General features: G+C 39.9%; 1 protein-coding gene and 1 long non-coding RNA gene across 17 annotated transcripts in view; one reads left to right on the forward strand and one right to left on the reverse strand.

Moving 5' to 3' along the window:
• LOC310737020 overlaps window positions 1–18,706 on the reverse strand; it is a 65,841-nt gene extending 47,135 nt beyond the window's left edge. The window contains exon 1 of the long non-coding RNA XR_014536725.1: window positions 18,201–18,706. This is a non-coding gene — a long non-coding RNA (uncharacterized lncRNA). The remainder of the gene's footprint in view (window positions 1–18,200) is intronic.
• The window catches only part of mical2b (microtubule associated monooxygenase, calponin and LIM domain containing 2b), a 69,822-nt gene that overhangs the window by 33,020 nt on the left and 12,295 nt on the right, over window positions 1–24,507 (forward strand). For 2 of the 16 annotated variants that reach the window (XM_083560943.1, XM_083560950.1), the window contains exons 12-30: window positions 222–369; window positions 1,252–1,451; window positions 1,815–1,912; window positions 2,633–2,686; window positions 3,133–3,261; window positions 4,732–4,833; window positions 5,023–5,418; window positions 5,607–5,705; window positions 6,570–6,692; window positions 7,145–7,240; window positions 9,220–9,324; window positions 10,032–10,064; window positions 12,283–12,463; window positions 13,593–13,657; window positions 13,747–13,831; window positions 19,439–19,541; window positions 21,390–21,442; window positions 22,920–22,988; window positions 23,673–23,776. In XM_083560943.1, the coding sequence (XP_083417069.1) occupies window positions 222–369; window positions 1,252–1,451; window positions 1,815–1,912; window positions 2,633–2,686; window positions 3,133–3,261; window positions 4,732–4,833; window positions 5,023–5,418; window positions 5,607–5,705; window positions 6,570–6,692; window positions 7,145–7,240; window positions 9,220–9,324; window positions 10,032–10,064; window positions 12,283–12,463; window positions 13,593–13,657; window positions 13,747–13,831; window positions 19,439–19,541; window positions 21,390–21,442; window positions 22,920–22,988; window positions 23,673–23,776 (2,243 nt within the window). Of the gene's footprint in view, window positions 1–221; window positions 370–1,251; window positions 1,452–1,814; window positions 1,913–2,632; window positions 2,687–3,132; window positions 3,262–4,731; window positions 4,834–5,022; window positions 5,419–5,606; window positions 5,706–6,569; window positions 6,693–7,144; window positions 7,241–9,219; window positions 9,325–10,031; window positions 10,065–12,282; window positions 12,464–13,592; window positions 13,658–13,746; window positions 13,832–16,171; window positions 16,571–16,598; window positions 16,866–19,438; window positions 19,542–21,389; window positions 21,443–22,919; window positions 22,989–23,672; window positions 23,777–24,507 lie in introns of those variants that run through there. The other 14 variants (XM_083560956.1, XM_083560955.1, XM_083560945.1 and 11 more) reach the window with 11 other exon arrangements.

Consider the following 24,507-nt stretch of genomic DNA (forward strand, 5'->3'; position numbering starts at 1 on the left):
TGATAGTTATGTCTGCATGACATGTGATTAGACTGAGCTGTAGTGAAGCTCCGTGTGCGAGTGTGTGTTGAAATCCCTATAAAAAGTACTGTATGTAGTGGAATTGTAAGTACTGAGTTTAGGTGTGGTTGTAGACCTGCCAATATTCAGCACGTCAGCGCTCACAAATAAAATAAAAGGTGTGTTTTTGTGTGCGTGTGTGTGTGTGTGTGTGTGGTCAGAATCAGAGGTACGGCCCAGCCGCTTGTTGCTGTGGTGCCAGAAACAGACGCAAGGATACAGAGGAGTAAACGTAACCGATCTCACGACATCCTGGAGGAGCGGCCTCGCGCTCTGCGCCCTCATCCACCGCCAACGCCCAGACCTCATGTGAGACAAACACAAGCACACAATAAGAAAAAAATGAAATTGACTGCCAATGTTCTACATTGACATTCACACGTCTTCAGTAAGCGGTTTATTCCCAGTTTATCCCGGGATTGCTGGCTGTGAGGCAGGAATACATGAGGAATTGGGAAGACGCACTGGAAAAGTGCCAGATGTCCAGTATACTATTGTATTTCTAAAAATAGCAGTGCTGAAGCTAAAAGCACTCAAATAAATGACGTCGATTATAAAAAAAAATATGAAAAAAGAATCACTGGTAACCAGGACGGTGAAACGTGACTCTCCCACCACTATAAAATAAAGACCGGATAAATATTCCGCTTTTGTGAGCCAAAAGTTGATAAAAACTTCCTGCATGTATGCAAATATTATGTGGATTGAAAGTAACATTCAAATGAATTTCCTCCTGGCGGGTTTTCACCTTGTATGAAGACGATGTTTGTCGAACGAGCAGTGGTCCCCAAATCCCGGGCCGCGAAACGGCACCGGTCCGTGGGTCAATTGGTACCGGGCCGCACAGAAATAATACATAACTTACATTATTTCCGTTTTATTTATTACCTGATTCTGAACGATGTTTTATTTAGGAAAATTACCGGATCCAGCTTTATGAAGATATGCTTCATATGGGGATAAGTGGAAGATCTAGAGTAACCTGCTGTAGATTACAAACCCTACTGAAGACCTTTGGGATGAATGTGAACACTGCACCTCAGACTTCATGACCTCACTTACACTTACAGCATCTGATTTTATGAGCGCAAATCTCCACACGAAACACCAAAATCCAGTTCCCAGAAGAGCAGAGAATATTGGAGAAAGGGTCTTATGCTTGGTCCAACTATCTCTCTCTCTCTCTTGCAGTGATTTTGATTCTCTAAATGAAGAGGACAGCGCCAAGAACAACCAGCTCGCTTTTGAGGTGGCAGAGAGGGCATTCAGCATCCAGCCTCTCGTCACGGGGAAGGAAATGGCGCAGGAGCAGGAGCCCGACAAGCTGGTCATGGTGCTGTACCTGTCGAAGTTCTACGACATGTTCCACAGCAACTCCCTTCCTGCTTCAGGTATGATTCCTTCTGTGTCCTGTAGAACACCTTTGAGATGAATGTGAACGCTGACTGCACCCCAGTCCTCCTCACATCACCTACATCACAACATGACTTTACTAACACACTTATGCCTGAGCGAGCGCAAATCTCCAGAAAATCAAGTGGCACATCTGCCCAGAAGAGTGGAGGTTGTTATAACAGCAAACGGGGACTGAATGTGGAATGGAATGTTGAAAAAGCTCATTTGAATCTGGTGTGTCCACAAATGTTTGTCCATATAGTGCATGTAGAGTTTTTTTTTAAATATCGGTCAATGTTGAAAATGCTTCGGTCCCAACCTACATAACAGCAGACTTGGTTGTTTGACTCGTTTTGCAGGGGCTCCAAGAGAAGCCAACGAGAACAACGAGGACGTTTCATCCAACTCCGTTTACAATTTGATGAACCTCACGCTACCCAGGAAACGGGTTCCAAAGGTAGTTATTTTTTCGGTCATTCATTTCATCCAACTTTGACCTCATTGCATGACATTTACACTGGAAATGCTTTTGAGTCGCATGAATAATGAATACAAGGATCTTGGAGACTTAAATCTAACGTTTACAAATATCTTGACTGTCATTTGACCCATTAATGGTCTAAAAAGAAATCAATGAAATGTCTTCCACAAAATAACCTACACTGTATGGACAAAAGTTTTGGGACACCTGGCTTTTCCAGCCATATGTGATTCTTCCCCAACTGTTAACACTAAATTGGAGGCACACAGTCGTATTGGACGTCTTTGGATGTGGTGGCATGAAATTGTTTTCCTTCACTTGAATTAGTTCCATGAAGATCTGCTTTACATGGGTTGAAGTGGAAGATTGCTGTATTGCTCTGACCTCAACCCTAGTGAACACCTTTGGGATGAACGTCAGTACCTACATCACCTACATCAGTACTTGACTTTATAAACATCCTAGTAGCTGAATGAGCACAAATCTCCACACAATTCAGTGGAAGTTATTGGGACAGCAAATGGGGACTATATGTGGAATGAGATGTTCAAAAAAGAGGCACATATAAATCTTATGGGTCAGGTGTCCACAAACTTTTAGTGTCGTGTATCTTAAGGCATTCGTTAACACCAATGTACAAAAACATTTTGTCTGTTTCTCTTTGAAAACAAAGTGTTTTGTTTCTTTTCTCGAAAGAACGAAGACAATGACGTGAACAAGAAGAGACGAAAAGCCATCTACCTGGAAGAGGTGTGTTTTAAGTAGAGTTCGACCGATTAAATGTTGGAACTGCCGGCTATCGCAAAAATCCATCACGATGTTTTTTTCCCAGCTTTCAGTACGCAAGGTTTAAGAGAGCGGCCTCTAGAGGCGAGTTTTTACACGTGCGACTGTGTGCTGCATAGAGATTGCTATATTATATTTATTAGAATGTATGTATATGTATGTTCATACATACATACACAAACATACATATCCATACATACAATTTCTGCAATAGTGTGTTGTAAATTACATTTTTATTCAGTCTCCATTTCCAAAACTGTCGGTTGAATAATGGTTTATCGGCAAATGCGATGCAACCCGGCTATCGGGAAAATCTACTATTGCTCGATTAGTTTTGAGCGTTGCGTTTCACATGTATGTGGGTGTATGTCGACTTTCCTCTCCCTGCTGAAGTTTGTTCCTCCTTGTAGCTGTCCAAACAGAGCACTTCGACTGCGGTGGAGGAGGGCGAGCAAAAGGAGAATAAAGTGCGCTCCATGGCGACGCAGCTTCAGGCCAAGTTCGAGGAGAACGCACCCAACTCTGTCCTGCGTCGCCAGGTAACACTTCCTGTGTCATGGTTGCTCTTTCTACTCTTAATGTTTAAGGGTTTATTGTGGAAATAAGTCATATCTGGACGTACAGCCAAAACACAACCACACATGGGTCATTGAAGTACAGATGCTTATATAATGGATAAAGAACAGCCATTTATTCCAAGATAAATCATCGGATCCAACCCTCAGGTGAGGCGTACACATTTTTGGGATTTAGGGAGCATTAAACAGCATATACGTTATTAACAGCTATTAATAGAGAGAGAATAATATCCTATTCCGCATTTAGTCCCCAGTTGCTGTGATAAAAAGCTCCATTCTTCTGGGAAGATGTTGCACTAGATTTTGTGGGAATTCATGTGAGATTCGTTACCCAAGTCAGGTACTGATGTAGGTGAGGCGAGGAGGCCTGGGGTGCAGTCAGCATTCACATTTATCCCAAAGGTTTTCAAGAGCTCTTTAGCAGGAGATCTTCCACTCCAAACCATGCAAAGCAATATCTCCATAAAGCTGGCTTCGGGCACAGGTTTGGGTCTCCTAGTTTGTTTAATGCCACATACAGTTGTGTGGCGCCAAGTTTGTGGTTGGGGAAAAAAAAAAATCAGGTGTAGAGATTATTAACTGTATATCTTGATAAAAGTCTCCAGAGACTCTTGGTGTTCCTTTTGGCATTTGATCTCCAAATCCTGGACACTTTTTTTTCCACTGTTTTGATTTGGGCTCATGCGGTAAGGATTTTCTCAGACATGGAACAGAAAGGTAGAGGTCAAGATCTGTCTCAAAGCTGTGGCTATAATCCCTACTCTCTCTGTGCAGTGAGACGTGGTGGGCTTTGTGTAACTTTACAGAGAATTCAGAAGCCCTGTCTGAAGGCTTCTCAACATGTATGCAGTTTTTTGGGGTTTATTTATTTATTTTTTTAATAAATAATAAATAAATAAAATATATATCAGTTAGGGACATTGGTTTGTGGACACCTGAGTGTAAAAACCCTGAGTGTGAAAACCCTCGCTTTGCTAAACCCAAGCTCCAGTCCTCACCCCTATCTTCTCCTAAACCCAAGTGGCAGGTAGGCTCTAAATCTGGGCATGAACTTTTAAGCATGCTCCCACCACCATGCTTCATCACTCTAATCTGTCCACTGAGTGTATCGTGCGGTTTTTAGGATGAAAAATGAAACCTTCAAGTGTGAATTTAAACACAATTTTTCTCTTCTTTTTTTAATTTATTTTAATTCGTGTTTATATAACCAGAAAAGAAAATGGTAGCATTTTCACTGCACTGTTGAACAGAACCCCTCCACAATCTTTTTTTATTTTTATTTTTATTCGTTTTTTTGTGCGTTTCATATTTCATTCCAGACTAACAGTATTTTTACTGATGTCTCGTGCCCTGCGATTATCACGGTCATGTCACCCTCATCTTTCCTCTCTGCTCTCTTTTTTTTGTCTCTGCTCGCTCTTTGCAAATCAGTCGGAGTCTAATCCGTGTTCTATGGACATGACTGAAAACCCTCGCTTTGCTAAACCCAAGCTCCAGTCCTCACCCCTATCTCCTCCTAAACCCAAGTGGCAGGTAGGCTCTAAATCTGGGCATGAACTTTTAAGCATGCTCCCACCACCATGCTTCATCACTCTAATCTGTCCACTGAGTGTATCGTGCGGTTTTTAGGATGAAAAATGAAACCTCCATGTGTGAATTTAAACACAATTTTTTTCTTCTTCTTCATTATATCTGAATGTTGCTGTGTATACCTGCTTCCAGCCGTCCCCTTACTTGAGACTCCTCGAGTCTCAAATGCAGCCTGCTCACAAACAAGGAAACCTGGAAACCACACACGTACAAATTCAGTCATTTCTCCACACCACGGATGACCAGTCAGGGTTCCAGGCACCAGAATCCCAGTTTACTTGTCAAACAACAGAACACTGGTCTCACCATGAACCCCCAACCCCCCAGACTGGTTACTCAGCCCCTGAATCTCGAACCAGTCTGCAATGCCTTCCTGTCTCAGCTACTCGTCTGTTGACCCTGAAGCACGTCGTCTATCCCAAAAAGCAACCGCCGATCACGTCGAAGTCCTCAGAAAACCCGTTCTCCGCGCCTGCACTGGGAGGGATGCTGCAGCGACTAAAGCTTCTGGAAGACGAGAACGCTCAGGTGAATGCAGCCAGCATGCAAAAGGTCGACTCTGTTTAGAGAAACTCATCGTGGGCCAGAAGTTAAACGGTTGTTTGCATGTTCCTGAGAAGTTGTTTTTTAGAATGGCAGGTTAGTTTGATCTAATTTCCTCTGCAAAGATGAACCCCTGCTTTCTTGTTCCCTCCATCCTGTTCGCCTCGGTGCAGAAGGCGGTCCAGAAGCAAAGCGCACGCGAGTTCAGCAAAAAAAGCATAAAAGAACGAGCAGAGCAGCTGAGCGTCCTCTTCTCTGGCACTCCGTCTCAGGTGATTGAGAGAAGCTCGTGGCTTAAGTTTGGAATGTTGTGGTACAGTCCTGCCTGCTTTGACGCACCCCTGTTTACAGAGTGAGATGGTCCGGTCTTGCCTGTCTCGTGTCAGACTGACGGACGAGTGAATGATTTTCCGGCAAAAGAATAACACCCTCACAGTTTTCCGCCGTTTCTCGGGTTGCTGTGTGAAAGTCATGAATCCAACGGCACACATTTCTCAAACTGCTGTTGCATGTGCTTTGTTTTTAGATCGGTGTGGTTCTGAGTCACCGTTTTAAACCCACGCCCATGTGTTAGTGAGACACTAACATTTCACCACATTTCCTGAAGTGTTTGTTTTTGTCTGTCTGTCTGACCCTGTCGGTGAGGGTCCCTGTGTCTGTCTCTCTGTCTCTGAGTGTCTTTCTCTCTCTCTTTTTTCCTGTCTGTGAGTGTACAGTATCTGTCTGTCTATAAAAATTCCTGCGTGTTTGTCTCCGTCTTTGTTTTTCCATCAACGCACACCACACCGACTTCATCCCTCTCTCTCTTTCTCGTGCCCTCTTCCCCCCCAACCTGTATCTATTCCTTTCTCTTTTTTTTTTGCATTGTTTACTTATTTGCTTCTACAATTTCTTAGTCTTTTTTTTTTTCCCCTTCTATTTCTTTTGTTTTGCTTTTCTTCTGTATTTTTTTATTTCCCGCTCATCATATTTTTTCCTTTTTTATTAGCTTGATGTTTGTTTGTTTATTTTTTACTTTTTACTTTTTTTTATTGTATTTTCCTTTTTGTTCTTTTCTGATAGAAAAATATTTATTTTCTCTACATTTCATTCAATTGGTTTCCTTTCCTTTTTTTATTTATTTATTTTTTCAATAGGCAGTTGGGACTTCTCCATCTCCTGCTTCTTCTCCTTTGAAAGCTCTTTCGTGTCCATCTCTCCCTGAGCCTTCTGCCCTATCCTGTCTGCTCTCTCCTCTTCCTGAAGCTCAGCCCAAGCAGGTACTGTAACATCATCAGGGTCCAGTCCTACTGACTTTCTCAGACGTGTGTGTGTGTGTGTGTGTGTGTGTGTGTGTGTGTGTGTGTGTGTGTGTGTGTGTGTGTGTGTGTGTGTGTGAAGTGAAAACCTGATGGTGCTTTAGGTTGTTTCTCTGGGAGTTGCACAATTTAGTATTTTGCCTTTAACCCACGTTCTAAGCTTTTGCACGCCGATTTGTTCTGTAAACATGTTAGATGTAAAGTCAGGTTCTTGTACAGGAATAAATCTGTTATTGAATTGGGTGTGGAAGAGATCGGTGTGCTGCTAACATTCTCTGAACCACAGCCACTAAAAGCACTCTTTAGAGCGATCTCTACACAGAGTTCAGGAGAAAACAGAAGGAGGCTAGATAAACATAACGATTAATGCTCTGTAGTATCATCTGTCAAGTGTGCTTTCCTGTTGATCGCAGTGTAACGGACATTCTGAGTCTGTTCAGACCGCTCACGATGACCACGGGCAAAAAATCTGCTCCAAACGTGTACAATGCCTCGATCCTTCCAAACAGGTATTTCATCTGTCTTTGAGATTTCGCATGTTTATTATCCCTTCTGGATTGCATTTTTTCAAACGGAAATAATAATCGTACATGTGTGACGAAATAAAAGGAAAAAAGTGATCTCTGCAAGTCTCTGGAGTGCTGCTGCAGTATTAAACCCTTTTTTTTCTTCTTTTTTTTTTTCCCGCAAAAACTTTAGCATTGTGACAGCGAAGAGAGCATCACTCTAAAATCTCCAAAAATATAGAGGTTCATTTGGGGCACAATCTAGTGATTGCTAGATCATCTGTATTTGCACTGATTGTGATTTTGCATCATTTTCAACTTTCAAACCCCTTGGAGAGTTGGCGTGGGTCTCCTCGGAACACGCCCACCGGAAATGTTGCATCATAGCATAAGTCAAATGGAGATGAGTGGAGCCAAACTATACAAGTGAAAATAAATGAATGGCCCTTTAAAGCATGTCAGTAAAAAACCTTTATAAGGAGCAAATCTATTGGTACTGAATGTATACATTCCAAATTCATTTCAACTTGGAGACAATGTCCATTGTTAAAAGTGGTAAACAAATACAGCTAAATTGACTTGAATCGATAGCAGAACCAGCCATTATTAGTATTTTTTTTAATATGCCCAATTACAAAAAAGTTGGTACTCTGTGGAAAATGTTAATAAAAACAGAATGCAAGAAGGTCTTTTTTCTGGATGGAAGCATTTGTGGCTCTAAACACTGTACATACAAAAACGTTTTTGAACTGAGGGCTGAAAACAAGCCAGATGGTCCCTCTCTTCCTTAGTCCGGAGGACATGGTGTCCATGGTTTCCAAAAAGAAAAACGTTTTAGATTCGGATGACCACAGAACAGCTTTCCGCTTTGCCTCAGTACAATTTAAATGAGCTTTGGCTCAGAGAGGATGGCGGCAATTCTGGATCATGTTCACGTATGCAACCTTCTTAGCATGATTGAGATTTAACCTGCATTTGTGAATGACATGGCAGACAGTGTTTACAGACAATGATTTCTGAAGCTGTTATTGAGCCCGTGCAGTGATTCCCATCCGAGAATCTTGACTGTTTTCCAAATCCAGTGGGCCTAAAGATCACTGGCATCCGATATTGAGCGCTTGTGCTCTGAGATTTCTCCAGAGTCTTTGAAATATTTGATGACATTCTGTAATTATGTGCTGTAAAAGGTGAGATATTGAACTGTTTTGCAATTTGATGTTGAGGAACATTATTCTGAAATTGTTCCACAATTTGTAGACTCGCTCTTCCAAAGATTGGTGAAGCTCCGCCCATCTTTACTTTCGAGAGACTCTGCTTCTCCAAGATTCACTATTTATACACAATCATCTTAACTGTATCTAAAAATCTTAAAAAAAAAAAAAAATCATGCATTTGCCAGTTCTATTAATTAAAGAATTGACATTTTTATATAAACAAAATAGAAAACAGAACCAACATGCAAACAGCACCTGTCAAAACAACTAGTCTTTGATGGTTTTTAACTGGACAGCGTATGACTGGAAGGACATTCTGGAAGCTGATAAATACATCGAGCCATAATAACAGATATCAGCCGAGTCCTTAGTTTCCCCTTATCGTTTTGCCGTTCTTTCAGTGAAAACTTTACACGTCACCCTTCGTTATCTTTGTTAGCTGACCTCATTGTACACTTTGTTCCCCGGTAACTCAATGAGCTCCAGATGTTTTCACAGACATGCAATTTGGTGCATGCCTGATAGCTTTGGGAATGTTAGGACAAAAAGGGTTTTAAACTTTTATGCTGCATGATCTGAATTTTAGAACCAGCTGGAGTGCATGAGGTTGCATTGTTCTGACTTTGAAATGATTTGTAAAATGACTTTAATCTCTTTCGTTGCTCTTTTGGATATTTAATGTTCACGACTTTGACTTTCCTGTCCTCCTGTTTTTCTGCCTCATTACGTTTTTTTTTTTTTTTTTTTTCCCTACGGGTGCTTGATTAGAGGACAGTGGGGAAGGTTTCCTCTGTGATCGGTGTCAAAGCAGCTTCTCTCGCCATCCTTTACGAAACTGATCACAGACCCAACAACCCTTATACTCTTTCACTGGTAAGCACTGGTAGCTCTTAGATTGAATCAAATGCACTGTATGGACAAAGGTTTGTGGACACCGGACAAAAAGATTGGTATGGGCTTCTATTTGAACATCCCATTCCACATTTAGTCCCCATTTGCTGTTATACAAAAGCTGCACTCCTCTGGGAAGATATTCCACTCTGGTGATTTGGGTTCATTTATATACAAGGGCGTTAGTTACGTCAAGTACTGGTGTAGGTGAGCTGAGGAGGCCTGGGGTGCAGCCTTCCAATTCGTCCCAAAGGTGTTCATTAGGGTTGAGATCTGAGCTCTATAGCAGGAGATCTTCCACTCCAACTTATGTAAAGAATATCTCCCAGTGGATTGTAAAGAAAAAATGTTGTGCTAGTGCATCCAAAGATATCCTATACAATTGTGTGCCTCTGACTGTGTAGTAACAGTTTGGGAAAGACCCACACGTGGCTGAGAAGACTGATGTCCAAATACTTTTTTCCATATAGTGTATGATGAGATCTCTAGATCCTGGGTCATTAGATTGGATTATCTTTGTTTAGTCACTTGTATGAGCTCATGGCATATTATCAGGGTTTCTTCCTGCAAAAACAGCCGGTGCTCATGAGATAAGATGGTGCCACTACTGCGATGGAAGTCAGTTTTCTGACTGAAAGGTGGTTACTGTAACCACTGAAGCGTTTTGTTGTTGTTTTTTTTGTCCACAGACCGACGCCAGGAGATGCCAGCAGTCTGGTTCGGTAAACTGAACTAACCGTCTGAATCTTATAACTGCTTTTGCGTCCTTCACTCTTTTAATCAGCGTACAGATTAACCCTCATGGACCATAATCTGCTTTATGTAACACTGTTTTTTTTTTGTCTCGAGGAGCATTTCACAGTGTGTGTATTGACCTGGAACTGAAGTAGGAGTAATTTGGATTATGTGTCATGAGTCCACATAAAAAACAGCACATAGCCTTTTGTGTAAATAAAAAATGGATGAGTTCCTCTCATTCCCTCATTTCAGTTCCAACAATACAAAATGTTGAAATGTTCTAAAGGGGTGAATACTTATGCACGATTCATGAAGTCTCAACCCGGGTCACTCAGGGAGGAAAGGAAACCAGTTTGGGAAATAGTTTTAATGGAAATCACACCAGTATGGAAAAACCTACCAAGTTAGAACTGGTTCACAATACAGGAAAATGAGCCTCAATGCAAAATGGCTACAAATGCAGTGTCGTTTGATGAATGGAATAAGGAACAAGCTGTTCTGAGGTAAAATGAGATAAACGATCTCCGGCCATGGAACGTTTCAAATTCAGGAAATAGATTTTCTACTGATAAAGCTCGAAGCCACAGTATCGCCAAGCTGCCCCTTCTGGGGCCATTGAGCAAGGCCCTTAACCCTCTGTGTACCAGGGGTGCTGTATCATGGCTGACTCTACACTCTGACCCCAGCTCCCTACGGTACATTGCTACGATCTGCAAAGAACGAATTTCACCATGCTGTAAAGTACAAGGTTTAAAACAACCAACCTTTAAAAACTGCAGTGGGCTCGAATGCAGGAAAGTTGTACAGCATAATAAATGGTTCGTGATTCTTCTAGAAAAAGATTATCCTATAATGTGGTCCATGTACGTCGTTTTGATTCATTCTTATTTTTATTTTTTCCCAAAAATGCTAATTACGTAGCCTTTCGTGCTGTTTCGATTTCTTATTGAAAGGAGAAAACGGCTTTTTGTTGTTCCCAAACAAACAGAGAAAATGTCTTACAGTATTTTATGAAACACCCATTTAATCACACAACGTTTAGTCATGGAAATCTCTCAATACTAAATATGCTCTAAAGTGCACAATATTTCCGATCTAACATCCAACCAAACATCCCACACTAAACCCGGAAGTAAAAAAGGAATTTTATTGGAGGTCTTTTCTTAGGAAGGAATGTTCCTATGGAGCCATTTGCACAAATGAATAGCAACATGATTTAAACTAGAGCAACATATTCAGAGATCGTGGATAGTCTAGTAGAACATGGAATGGTGTGGGGTGGGGCAGAATGGGGCGGGGCGGGGCAGGATGGGGTTGTTCTGTAATGAGTGTGTAAAGATTGATTGGTATAGTTCTGTAAGAAGAGATCATGCCTGGGTCTTCCATTTCCTGTCCCTCTCTTGTTGCTTTTGAAAAGCACGTAGTGAACAGTATGAATCTTCTACTCTGTTGACACCCTCAAATGTTTTTAATCAAATTTACCCAAGCGAAGTATTAGTTTTTAGAGAAAAGTAATCTTATACAACTAATTAAAAATGTTCTATCATTGTATAACAAAACTAAGGTTCCCTGGTGGTCTAGTGGTTAGGATGCGGCGCTCTCACCGCCGTGGCCCGGGTTCGATCCCCGGTCAGGGAACCAACCCCAGAACAGTATGAACTTCTTGCAGTGAAGCCAAAATAATGGCTGAAGCTACTGATGGATTATCAGTTATTTCACATCTGGGTTGTTCAAATACCACAAATCTGAATAACTCAAAATCAAAATATTGGATGGCAAGAAGTATAATAGAATATAAATAAAGCATATTTCATTTTACATTTAGAACAAAAAAGTTTTGTGTTTTTATTTTTTCCATGTTCTAATCCGAACGTATGCAATGCATTTGGACCCTTTTAGAAAATAAATAATAATAAAAAGAATCTTTTCATTGTATTTGTCAGCAGATTATGCCGATGGTCCGAGTTTCTCTTTTTAAATACACATAAACTAAAATCACCTACACGCCATTTCATACAGGAAAATAACTATTAATTCATTTTTGATATTTGGTTCTATGTGCTTAACACGGTCTGTAACGGAGTTTGCTAGAGTGCAAATTTAACCCCGTTGTGAGTAACACTAATCTCAATAATCTCCACCCTCAGAATCCACAATCGATCTTTGACTCCGCCCCTTCACGTGTGTGCGTTATTGTTTCAGGTTAGCCTTCGGAAAGAATTTGCCCCCGGGATGGGCGGCAGCGACACCTGCCACTTCTGTAAGAAGCGTGTGTATGTGATGGAGCGACTGAGTGCAGAGGGTTACTTCTTCCACAGAGAGTGTTTCCGCTGTGAAGTCTGCAGCGCCACCCTGAGGCTGGGAGGACATGTGTTCGACCAAGGTATAAAGCCCTAACTAATCATCTGACAGGCTCTTCAATACAGAACTGTATACAGGGAGAACGATTTATAACAGGGACGGGAAATGCTCTTTTAAAATAAATTATTTTTGGGATTTCGCGTGGAAGGAGTCTCCAGTGCGAGAATTTTGTAAATGTTCTTATATAGATGTCATATGACGATGGGGAAAAAAAAAGTAAAAATAGGAATTGGCACCAAATATTTTCATACTCTAAACCTCACATGCCTAGGGTTGTAAAGGTACACAAAATTTACTGTTCTGTACGTTCCTTGGTTTTTAGGTCAAGGTTTTGTACATATTCAGTACGGTTAGGGGGGAAGAAATGCAAAACTTAAGTGCTTGTCATTTTATTATCATTAAAATGAGTTACCCTCCAGTTTACTGTTTTAAAACAATTTCACAGTGCATCCTTGAAAGGAGTGTCAGTGCTTCACCTTTCCCACAATTTATTACACCCTTATTCCAGGATCGATTACATTTATTAGTCTCCAAAAAAATGTTTCTACAAACAATACACCATTCTGAAAATGTGGAGTTTGTTGGAAATCTAAGCAATTATATAAAAAATAAAAAATTGAGCTCAGGTGCGTCCCGTCGCCACTGATCAACCTAAAGATGTTTCTTCAACTTGATTGGAGTCCACCTGTGGTGAATTCAGTTGATTGGACATGATTTGGAAAGACACACCTGTATGGCCTGTATGGTAGTGTGGCCAGATGGAAGTCACTCCTCAGCTCACCTGAAGTTTTCCAAAAGGCACCTGCAGGACTCTGACCATGAAAAAGAAAAATTGAATGCCAAGCGTCATGTCTGGAGGACACCAGGCACCGCTCATCACCTGCCCAATACCATCCCTACAGTGAAGCATGGTGGTGGCAGCATAATGCTGTGGGGATGTTTTTCAGCAGTAGGAAATAGAATAGTCAGGATTGAGGAAAAGTTAACGTTAATATAACGTTAATATATCCATATTGTCGCAATTTCACGCATACACAATTCAACACACTACAAATCGTATTTCCGGTACAGAGTAAGGGACCTCAGTGACACTGCTCAAACTTTCGTTTCTTTTTTTTTCCATTTCATTTCTTTGCGTTTGCTTGTTGCAGGCACTTTTTACTGCAAGCTGCACTTTTCCCAGCATAAAACCAGCCACAGGCTCCGGAAACCAGAGGTAAATTTATCACCACGGAGTTACATAAGAGCAACTCGGACTGTATTCTAGTAATGTTATATCTGAGACCCTCCATTCCCGTGTTCCAGGTCTACGGAGGCGTCGTGTCCGTGCTTGGAGATCCTGATGGTGATGGGTTCTTGGCCAGAGGGAGCCTTCACAGCCAGCCTTCAGGTACCCCGAGCTCTCTATTTAGGAAACGGCTGCACGTGAGCCGGCTGGCCGGCCGGATGCATGGCGTGGCCTGTGCTTTGTGGTTACACCTCAGAGAGCGGTGGGACGACTATGCCTTCTTTTACGAACTTCTGGGGCTTGGCATCCCTCTGCTGTTTACTCTGTATGAGATAACAGCACAGATTAGCCTCGAGGGGAAGTTCTTAAACGCGAGTATATAATTGTGCGAGTGCACGCCAGGAGTCTGAGAGACCGCCGCACTCTGTATCTACTCATCCTTAACCCTGGAACCTTCCTATGTTTTACTCAGTATTTGATTGTGCCGACGTTCCTCCATGCCTCTTTAATCAGAGCTCATTTTTTTTGGTACTTTGGAACTTTTGCACTTGTTAGTGAATCTGATGACGCGGGAGTTTGAAATCACAGAAAACGTTCAAACTTAAGTGTAAAAATAGATAAAACCTTTCAGTATTATTTTTTAATATTAAACGAATACTCGTGGGGTTTTTTTTTTTGTTGTTTTTTTTGTTGTTTTTTTTTTAAATACTCATTCACTTACATATGTGTGATTTCCAGACCCAAATCCTTGTACAAATTATCACATGAAAGTTCTTATATTGAAAAATCAAAAGAGAAGTGTATTAGGGTTTATGTAAAATGCGCCGTAGGTCTAAACGTAGCAATGCAGTATATTACCCATAGTTCCTCCTGTAACTTTTGGAAAACAGAGAACCAGTTCAGACAATTTTTTGAATCCTTCGGTTAAAAAAAAAAAGGTTGGTGTATTCCCTTAGTGTTGGAAAATCTCGAACTGGATCCGGGGAATCTGGATCGGACTCAGAACATACTCGAAAAACTTCTAGCTACTGTGTAACTGTTAAAGAGGGCGAGCATCTACTGGTTTGTTTTTTGGGGTTCTTGCTCTTGAATAAAAGCCAGTGCACTGAAGGGAAAAGGATACAGAACATTTGGTTCTAGTAAAATTTTCAGGAAAGGTTGCAGGTCTAAATGAAGCAATACAGCAGAATACTCATAGTTACTCAGTAGCTTGTGGTGAATAGCCATGAATCGTTCTCAAAAAACAAAACAAAATGCATGAACAGTTTTTCTTCCCAGTATGTTGCGCTAGTGTTGGAATTTCTCCCTGCATCTGGAGAATCTGGATAGAACTTAACTCAGACACTTCTAGGTATTGTGTAACTGTTGCAGCGGTTTTTGTTTTTCTTGTTCAGTTGTTTTTTGGAATAAAGAATAAAAGCCACTGCACCAAAAAGGAAAAGGATGCAGAGCATTTGGTCTGGTTGCAGGTCTAAATGTAGCAATACCCATAGTTCCTCCTGTAGCTTGTGGAGAATAAAGAATTGAGACTTTTGTTCTTCTTGTTGTATTGCACTAGTGATTGGGAATTCTCCCTGGATCAGGGAATCTGGATCTGTAGAATCTTGATAGGACTTGATAGAGCATACTTGGATACTTGGACGCTACAGTGTAACTGTTGCAAAGGAGGAGCATCTGCTGTTCATTGTTTTGTTTTTTTTTGCCATGAATAAGAGCCAGTTCACTGAAGGGGAAAGGCCGCAGAGCATTTGCTTCTAGTAACAAACAGTAAAAGGTTATTTTCTCTCCACACAGAGTTGAAATTTGACCTTCGATTTTCCCAAGGACCAAGTTTTAGAAGCTGAAAAAAAAAAAAAAAAAAAAAAACACTTGCAAAATGGAGCACATGAAATAGTGTGTATTCTGTTTTAACGTGTCTGATCATATAGGTGAATGTTTTAAGTATTTAATGAGCTGATTCAAGAACTGCTGTCAACTTTGTGTTTAAAAAAAGAAGTGAAAGGAGGGAAGTGATGGCTCAGAGATGTTAGGTTCAGAAAGGTTTGGAGTCCAAATCCCAGCATGGGCAAACTGGGCCCTTGAGCAAGGCCCTTAGTCAGATGTATAAATAATAAGTCGTTTTTGATGAGGGCTTCTGCCAAATATATATGTATATGAGGTTCTGGTTTGTGGAAATCACACAGTAGAGAGGAAATTGTTGCACTTGCATGCTGGAGTATTCGTTTATTATATTTTGCAAGTTTTTTTACTAATAACAATTGTACTACGTGCACTTTTCTCTACCCTAAGGTGTTGTGCAGGCCGGATTAAACCTCGTGATCTGATTCCTAGTCACAATTATGTGTGTGAAAATGCCAAACAGTATCACAAAAGAAAAGCTTGAGTGGCAGTGTTCTGTTTCCTGTGCAATTCAGCTGTAGAATCTCTGAATATTCCTTCTTCTTTTTTTTCCTCTTCATTCATCTATTCTCCATCCTGTTCCACACCATACTGTACCATTAGTCTGTTTGGTGTTTCCAATGCTGCGAGCCCCTGATCGGCTGAACGGCGGCGCCTGAAGGTGATCGTCCCGCATGAGACAGGTGATCAGGGTGTGGTCTCGCTTCGCCGCATCCGCCTGTAACCGCTTGCGCCATGGGTCTTCTGTATGAGCACGTCAATCGCAAATTCACGCGTCCCAAACTCCAACTCACTAACAGAAGCACGAAGGTCCCGCATGTGAAAACGCGCCGTTTTTTTATGGTTTTCGCACGGTTGTTGTTTTTTTTTCTCTCAATCCAAATAGAATTGTCCTACATTGTAAAACCTAAATTGTTGTTCTTCTTTCTGTGTCGTTGCGTTGCGCTTTCTCTCGCTCTCGCTCTCTCTCTCTCTCTCTCTCTCTCTCTCTCTCTCTCTCTCTCTCTCTCTCTCTCTCTCTCTCTCTCAGAGGCTGCTTTACTGTCCATCTCACACTCCAGACCTCTGCCTTGCTCCGAGGTCACCACTTAGCAAAGGATCTTTGTCGTTTTACACCATTTTAGCTAAATAACTTTTTAGATTTACTCATTTTTATTTGATTTTTTTTGTAAATTTGTAGCTTCCCTACACGTCTGTACATTTCATGGCACATGATAAATGTTCTTAAAAGTATTTTTTTTCCTAATTTATACCACTTAATTCCTGTAAGTATGAAATAAACCGATTTTCAACTTGATTTCTGTTTCTGCCTTTTCTTTACCATTCTGATCACGATGTGGAAAAATACGAAGAGAAAAAACCAGCACTGAGACGCTAAGCAGCCTATAAGATGATAACCACCCCCATTTACACGTTTCCACCTAAAACCGCACGTGTAACTTTTCCGCTACCTTTCCTAATATCTTCTGTAATATTTTGAAATCTTTATTGTAGACCTAAAACGTGTGTCTGATTATCACATCGAAGCGTCTCGTCCGACTAAAAGTCCTGTTTCCCCTAAACTCGGTCTGAAGACGTGCATACATTAGACCCATTGCGTATACGGCTCTATCATTGGTGCTCAAAATGGGGGTGGGGCTTTTCTTCTCTGTTGTCTATCTGTAAAACTTTCAAATTGTTTTGACTGTAAGCCATGATTTATTTGCGTGTAGTATATACAAACGACATTGAGGATGCATTGATGTGAGGTGGTATCAAAAAGTTTTGAGACAGGCTCTGTTTTTATTTTTTATCTACGTTTACACACTATCACCCAGCGTTCCTGCCACTTCTGGAATGTGTCCTGGAAGTCTTTTTTTTGGAAGCGTGTCAAGCACCTTCTGCGATTCGCTCTGGATCTCCGTAATGATGTCTTTTGGCACACTGACTTATGAAGCCCGGTGCTCCCTGTGACTGTGCGTGTAGCCTTGTGCTGCCATCTGTTGGCATGTTGTTACTAAACTACACTCGAACCTTTCTGATACCATCTCAAAGTTACCATTTGGTATGATCCGCCTGCGTCTGCAAGATTTTTTAGAGCTTGAGTGTTCAATTCAGATCTATTGGTGGAGGATGGACCCTCTATAATTCGACACCACCTAATGCCCTGTTGTCCTAGATGTCTCTTTAAAATTTCCAAGGTTTGGTTTAAACCTATTCACATTACATTACAGAGAAATAACTCAATAAACGCCATTGTAGCCACAATAATAACATTTCAGTCCTTTCTGCTTCACTTCATGGACCTTTTGAGTATCCAGATTCTAGAGATCTGAATGTTTTGAATAGGGTTTTTCTACATAAACCATTGCATAAGTATCCAACCCTATTGAACTTTTGTAGTTATAATGCACTTAACTGGGATTATATGTGAAAATTCAAACATAAGCTCATAATGTATAATGTAACTTTTACAGTCATATGTGGTCACTGGATGCAGGATAATTCAATTTGCCCTTCACTTGAACTTAGAGACCCAAACCTGTTCCAGCATGATAATGCCCCTGTGCTCCAAGCCAACTCTATGAAGATATGCTTTCCATGGGTTGGACTTGAAGATCTGAATGTGAATGCTGACTAGACCCCAGACCACCTACATCAGTACCTGACTTTACTTACACCCTTGTGGCTGAAAATCTACAAAATCTAGTGGAACATCTTCCCAGAAGAGTGGAGCTCATTAAACCTGCAAACAGGGACTAAATGTGGAATGGGATTAGGGACGGTTTGATAATATAATTTTGGCTTCGGTACGATACCAGAATGTAATACCTAGGAATCGATACCAAATCCATACCATAAGTGAACAATAACAAGCCTCAATACGGGATAAGGGAAATCAAAACTATTTTTTTATATAATAAATTGATTTGTATCTTAATATCTTTGTGTCAAACTGTAACAAAAAAACCTACAGGGAGCATAGGTTACATTTTAATGTTGGAAAAAAAAAATATGTATAACTGAAATAATACAATGAAAATGTATTTAAATCTTTTATTTTCAATGCAAACACAAAATGTTACATTTTAACTGAGTAACACAACACTTGTGTATATCACAAGATCTTAAGCACTGGTGTCCAATAGGTGAATTTTGGAAAAGTAGCATATGATTCATTTTCATTCATTTTCTCCCGCTTATCCGTAATCCGGGTCGCGGGGGCAGCAGTCTAAGCAGGCCCCCGCCTTCAAGGTCCCGCCCACGGACCTTGAGATTTCCCTCGTAAGGGACTCCCGGAGCATAAAGGGTTAAGGGCCTTGCTCAAGGGCCCAAGAGTGGCAGCTTGGCGATACCGGGGCTTGAACCCCAGACCTTCCGATCGGCAACCCAGCGCCTTAACCGCTGGAGCCACCACTCCCCCGAAAAGTAGCATATAAAATACCGAATTTAGCATAATAGGTATCATACCATTTTAAAATATACTATATACCGGTATTTTTCCAGTACCGTATACCGCTTATCCCTACATGTCGTTAAAAAAAACAACAAAAAACATAGCAATCTGATGGTCAAGTGTCCACAAACTTTTGCCATTAGAGTATATAAGCAGGGGAAAAGCACACTGTGGAATAAAATCCTAATTCCTTTATTTAGCACTCTGTATTACAGAATAGATGTAGAAAAGATATTTAAGAGAGCAGTAGAAAGGACTAAGTAAAAGTATGGACCTCCACAAGTTCAGGTTCTCCAAATTAAGTCAAAAATTTATAACTTTTTGTTTGACTCATATATAACTTGTATATAACGGTACAAAATATATTAATTTCTGGTCCTGTAAACATTTTTTTGTTTTTTTGTTTTTTTTTTGTTTTTTTTTATTTATACTAGTGCACAAGGACCACATCCAGAAAGCACCGAAGGATGCCGAGAATACGGCTGAGAGCTCATCAGAGACGAACCCCTCAGGTCTTCCCGAGTTCACCAGCAACAGGTTCATCTACAGCACCGGCATCGTCTCGTCTTCCTGTTCTTTTTCTCTCGCATCCAAAATCTGCTTTTGTTTTTGATGTAGCGTTCGATCTTTTTCCACAAAGGGCCGGTGTGGGTGCATGTTTTCATTCTAACCAAGTCACACCAGTTAGTCCATTAAATAAATGAAATTCTTTCAATTTAAACTGGTAGAATAAATTGGAATAGAGAACCTGCACCCACACTTGCTCCTTTGTTTGATTGGACACCCCATAGCTACATAATCAGCATCTTCTCATCTTTTTGTTCTTTTCCCCCTTACATGTAAAAACTGCTTATACTTTTTTTTTTTTTTAAACAATGTATAGAAAGTGTCCCAAATTCCAAACATTGTGCAATTTAGAAACCAGTCCTAATTGGAGCTATGTGTCTTGTCCGTCTGTCCATTCATTGGTCTGTCTCTCCATCAGTCTCTTGTGTCTGTCCTGTCTCTGTTTCGTTCATCTGTTTGTGTCTCTCAGACTGTCAGTACAGTAGAGGTCGAGTGATGGTGGATTTTATCGATACCTGTAGCTACGTTGAATTGTTCTTGCCAAAAACCGATTAATCACCCGCTAGTTTTTAAAATGGATACTGAATAAAAAATAATAATAAAATACAAAAAAATTAAAACAGTACTGAATCATTAAAATGTGCTAAATTTCAAATAAATATAAATATATCAATTAATAAATATAAATATATACATTGTAATTAACACATCAAATAATATAGTAAAGCGCTCGCCGTGCAGCGCACAGTGTCTCGCGTGTAAAAACAAGCAACACGTGGTGTGTCAGTGATTCGCCTCTAGAGGCCGCTCTCGTAATGACGGCTTCATTATAGTATGGATTTTAGCTGATGGTCCTAACGATCAACTAGATTGCTGATTCATCAGGTTTGCCCTCTACTGTAGAGTGATCTGTCCGTCTGTCTGTTTTTTATTTGTCTACCTTATTTGTCCAGTTTATCAGTTGGTTTGTCTGGTTGTCTTATCAGCCATCTGGCTGTCTTTTTGGTTTTTTTCATTATTCTCTTTTGTGTGTCTCTTATTGCTGTGTCGGTCTCTTTTTACACTCCTTTGCTGTCTGTCTATCCATCTGTCTTCCTCTTGATGGTCTGTCTTAATCCATCTAACTGTCAGTTAATATTTGATCTCTTGTAGTCAAACCACTAGCGTCTCAGTAACACCACACATATTGATGCTCCTTTGTGATTGTTGCTTATCAGACTGTATGAACAGGATCCCCATATCACACTATAGGATCTCAAAAACTGATGCACACAAGAAAAAGACTCCTGTATTACGCCATCAGTCGGAGACATGTCCCTCGTTCTCTCAGAAACAGTAGCTAGCAGCAAACTAGTAGCATTAAATTAGTTCATGACGTGACATCATCATACAAACTCTTCTTTTCTCTTCATATCTCGAGAACTTTCTCTTCTCAACGTACAGTTTAACTGACTAGCTTCTTGGTTCTGCGCTCCAATTGGTTCTTGGTTTGAGATGTCACACTGCTAACGCCAATTAAACGGTTGTCGGCGTACAAACCAGCGATCAAAGACTATAGATTTTAGCCTCAGATTATAGGAATCTAAAATCTAAATTTGTCTCAGATGATCAAATCTGGGACAAAATCACACAATGTGCATTTTACGCTTTCTGTTGATTAATAATTATTTCTTTTTGTCTATCAGTCTATGCACCTCTTCACCTTTCCCTCTGTCTGTGTACTGGTTATTCTAAGCTTTGGCATTGACAGGTGACCATCAGCTGAGTACGGAGTCTGATTTATATCATATCAATCATGTAAACCTTTTCATTGTTCAGCAGAGATGGAGGTCTTGCGGTTCTTGCCACAGAGTCCGAGCCACTCGACAAAGGTGAGTCTCTACATCCTGATTTATTCACACTTCACACTCCACGTCTCCTCACTTCTCTCTGTCTACTTTCTTTCTGTTTCGCTTATCAGTAGATCAGGGAGTGGCAGTGTGTAAACCGCAGCTTCAGCCCGGATCTGTTTGTTTTGTCTGGCTCAGGGTCATATGCAGTACATATTCAGTTACACTGTGTAAACCAAACGTTACCACACCTTCCTCTGTTAGCGCTCTGTTAGTTTTTTTAAAAACAGTTTTTTAGTGAAACGTCCACTAGACAAGTCAATGCGAATATGACGTTACTATAGAAACACTCGGGTGTTATAACAAGGCCATTCCTATTGGGTGGTATGTTACCATATGGTATGGGTGGTAGGCAAGTTAAAACAAAAAGCACACGTGAAATTCTGCGTGAAACGCAAATCTGCCACAGAGACGTTTGACATGACGTACATTTGACATGCGGCGATGCTACAACGAGTTGTTTCGAGCAGCGCGCGAGCTTCAAGAGCGAAAGAACATCACTGGAAGATGAGGAGAGATCAGAAACGAGCTCAACCTTCAGCAACTCGTGCATAATGATTGTCGGAGAATAATCCACATGATCTCACTTCCGCACCCACCCTACTCCTAATCGGGTATTCTACTGATTTATTCCAACGATTAATCGAGATATCAGAAGTAGTTTTTCTTTATTAAAGCGCAATATTAAATATACAAGTTAAAAATAAGACGGGTGTCTTAAAATGAACAAGTAATTTGTTTAAATAAAGTTGGAATTGCGAGAAATGGTCAGAATTGAGAGGGAAACAAGTTGGAATTAGGCAAAACCTTTTTTTTTTTTCTTTTTTTTTCCCCCATTCTGCAGCATTTCCTGAGTTGACCTGTCCAGAGCGCTCCAGAGTTTAGGGGGTGGTGCGTCAGTAATAACCGTCCGTGAGGAAACACAATGCTCTGTGTGTAGATAAATAAACTAAACAAATAATTTGCCTCAGTGATTTTTTTTTTTTTTTTTTTATGTGGTCGACTTATTCGAGAAATCATTTTAGTCCTACTTATATTTTATAGACAATAGAACATGAAACAAATGTTTAAACTGAGGAAATGTACCACTTTACGGGGGGGGAATAAGGTCATTTTTAATTTGATGGCTGCAACACGTATGGAAAAATTCTCCCAGATGTATACGGACAGTGACCCTGTCTCGACTTTTTTGAGACGTGTTGCAGCCAAATTCAAAACGATCTTATTTTTTTTCTTAAAATTTTTCTCAGTTTAAGCATTTAATGTTTTGTTTTGTTTTTTGTTTTATTGTAAATAGATTTGTGAGATTTGCGAATCATTGCATTCTGGTTTTATTTACTGTTTGAACATTTTGTGTCCCAACTTTTTTGTTATTGCGATTGTAGAAAATTAGCAGCCTGTGAGTGTAGATTCATAGAATAAGATTTGTTTTATTGTTTATGTCCCTTGTTGTGTTCAGTGGAGAAATCATACGCCAGAGGAGAAATCACCATCAGAAACCATCACTGGAGAAGGAAAATCAGAGCAAGTACGATGCTGATATTATTTGCCCAGATTTAATGTTGTTCCTGCTTTATATACAATATTGGCCCAAAGTATTGGGACACCTGCTTTGTCCAACCATTATTTTTCGTTTTTTTTTTCTTCAAACTGTTACCACAAAAATGAAAGCACACAATTGTATAAAATGTTTAGATGCGGTAACATTTTTCTTTCACTTAAATTCTGAGACCCAAAACCTGTAAAAAGAACAGTCTATATAAATAACTGTGTCCACAAACTTTTGTTCATCTTGTGATCTTTCACATTAAAAACGTATTGTGTTCAGATTAAAATTTAATTTGTAATGAATTTAGTGAATGTAAATCTTGAATGCAAGGTATTTATTAGTTAATTATTTACGGTTATTTATAATTGTTTTTTTGTTATACTCTTAGTCGGGTATTTAAGTTTTGGTAATTTTTTCTCTATCCGATAGAGGGCACTATCGGTCTGTCTTTTATCACAACAGAGCGAAATCACCAATTTATTCACTATAATCTAAATAATTAAACTCTTTCTTAAGATTATAATACAAATAATATTGAAAGAGATTTTATAATTTATTATCTAGTCGATAACTATATGTATATTTATTTAGTATTTTTTTTATTATTGTTTTCATCGGTTTTACTGTAAAAAAAAAAAAAAATAATCTGTTCTTGTCTTCTAGCTTTTCCTCTGATTCTGGTTAAGGTGTTCGAACAAAAAGAAGGAGGAGACGATGCTCTCTTAGAAGAAGATGCAGATTCGGATTTTGAGGAGTTGCATGCACTGGTATGGCAAAAAGAAATTGTTTATAAATAATGAAATGGGGGGAATTATTTATATAAAATTTTTTTATATTGGTAATTTTTTAAATGGGTCAAATGGTTTATTTTAGTGTTTCACATCGATGTTGTGGTTTACTGTACAAGTTATACACGGTGTATATACATCTAATATACAAACAAGAAGATCATTGAGGATATACAATGAATTATATACAGGATAATTCTATTATGTACAGAATAATTGTCCGGAATGATCTAGAATGCAGAGAGGAGCAGAAGTGCATGATGATTACTGCACTGAAATCAGTGTCAGTGTGCTAGCGGTGTAGTGTGGAGATCAGTAGGATGATGGTAGATGGGAAAAGCACTGGTTCTTGCACGTTATTCGGTTCCTGTGCCTTGCAGAAGCAGCGTGTTCACTCTGGCATAAATTATACAGGTCCCAAAATTCTTCATCTGTTTTTAGTTATTTAGATTTTTGTTGATTGGTTTTGTAACAGTGTTGTGTCTCATATGTCAAGATTTTATTTAGATCATTTTTATACATAAATACCCTAGGGTTTTATATGGTTATATTTTTTAATCCAATTACTCGAAAGAAAAAACCCATCTGATTAATCGATTCGTCTGATTTAAGAAAGAAAAAGAAAAAAAAAACGTTTATTAGATGTTTTGCTTTGTTGAGGAGCGCATGTGGGATTTTTCTTTAAAACAAATTCACTCCTGTTGGGTTAT

Source organism: Silurus aristotelis (genome assembly GCF_946808225.1).
Source record: "Silurus aristotelis genome assembly, chromosome: 14".
NCBI lineage: Eukaryota > Metazoa > Chordata > Actinopteri > Siluriformes > Siluridae > Silurus > Silurus aristotelis.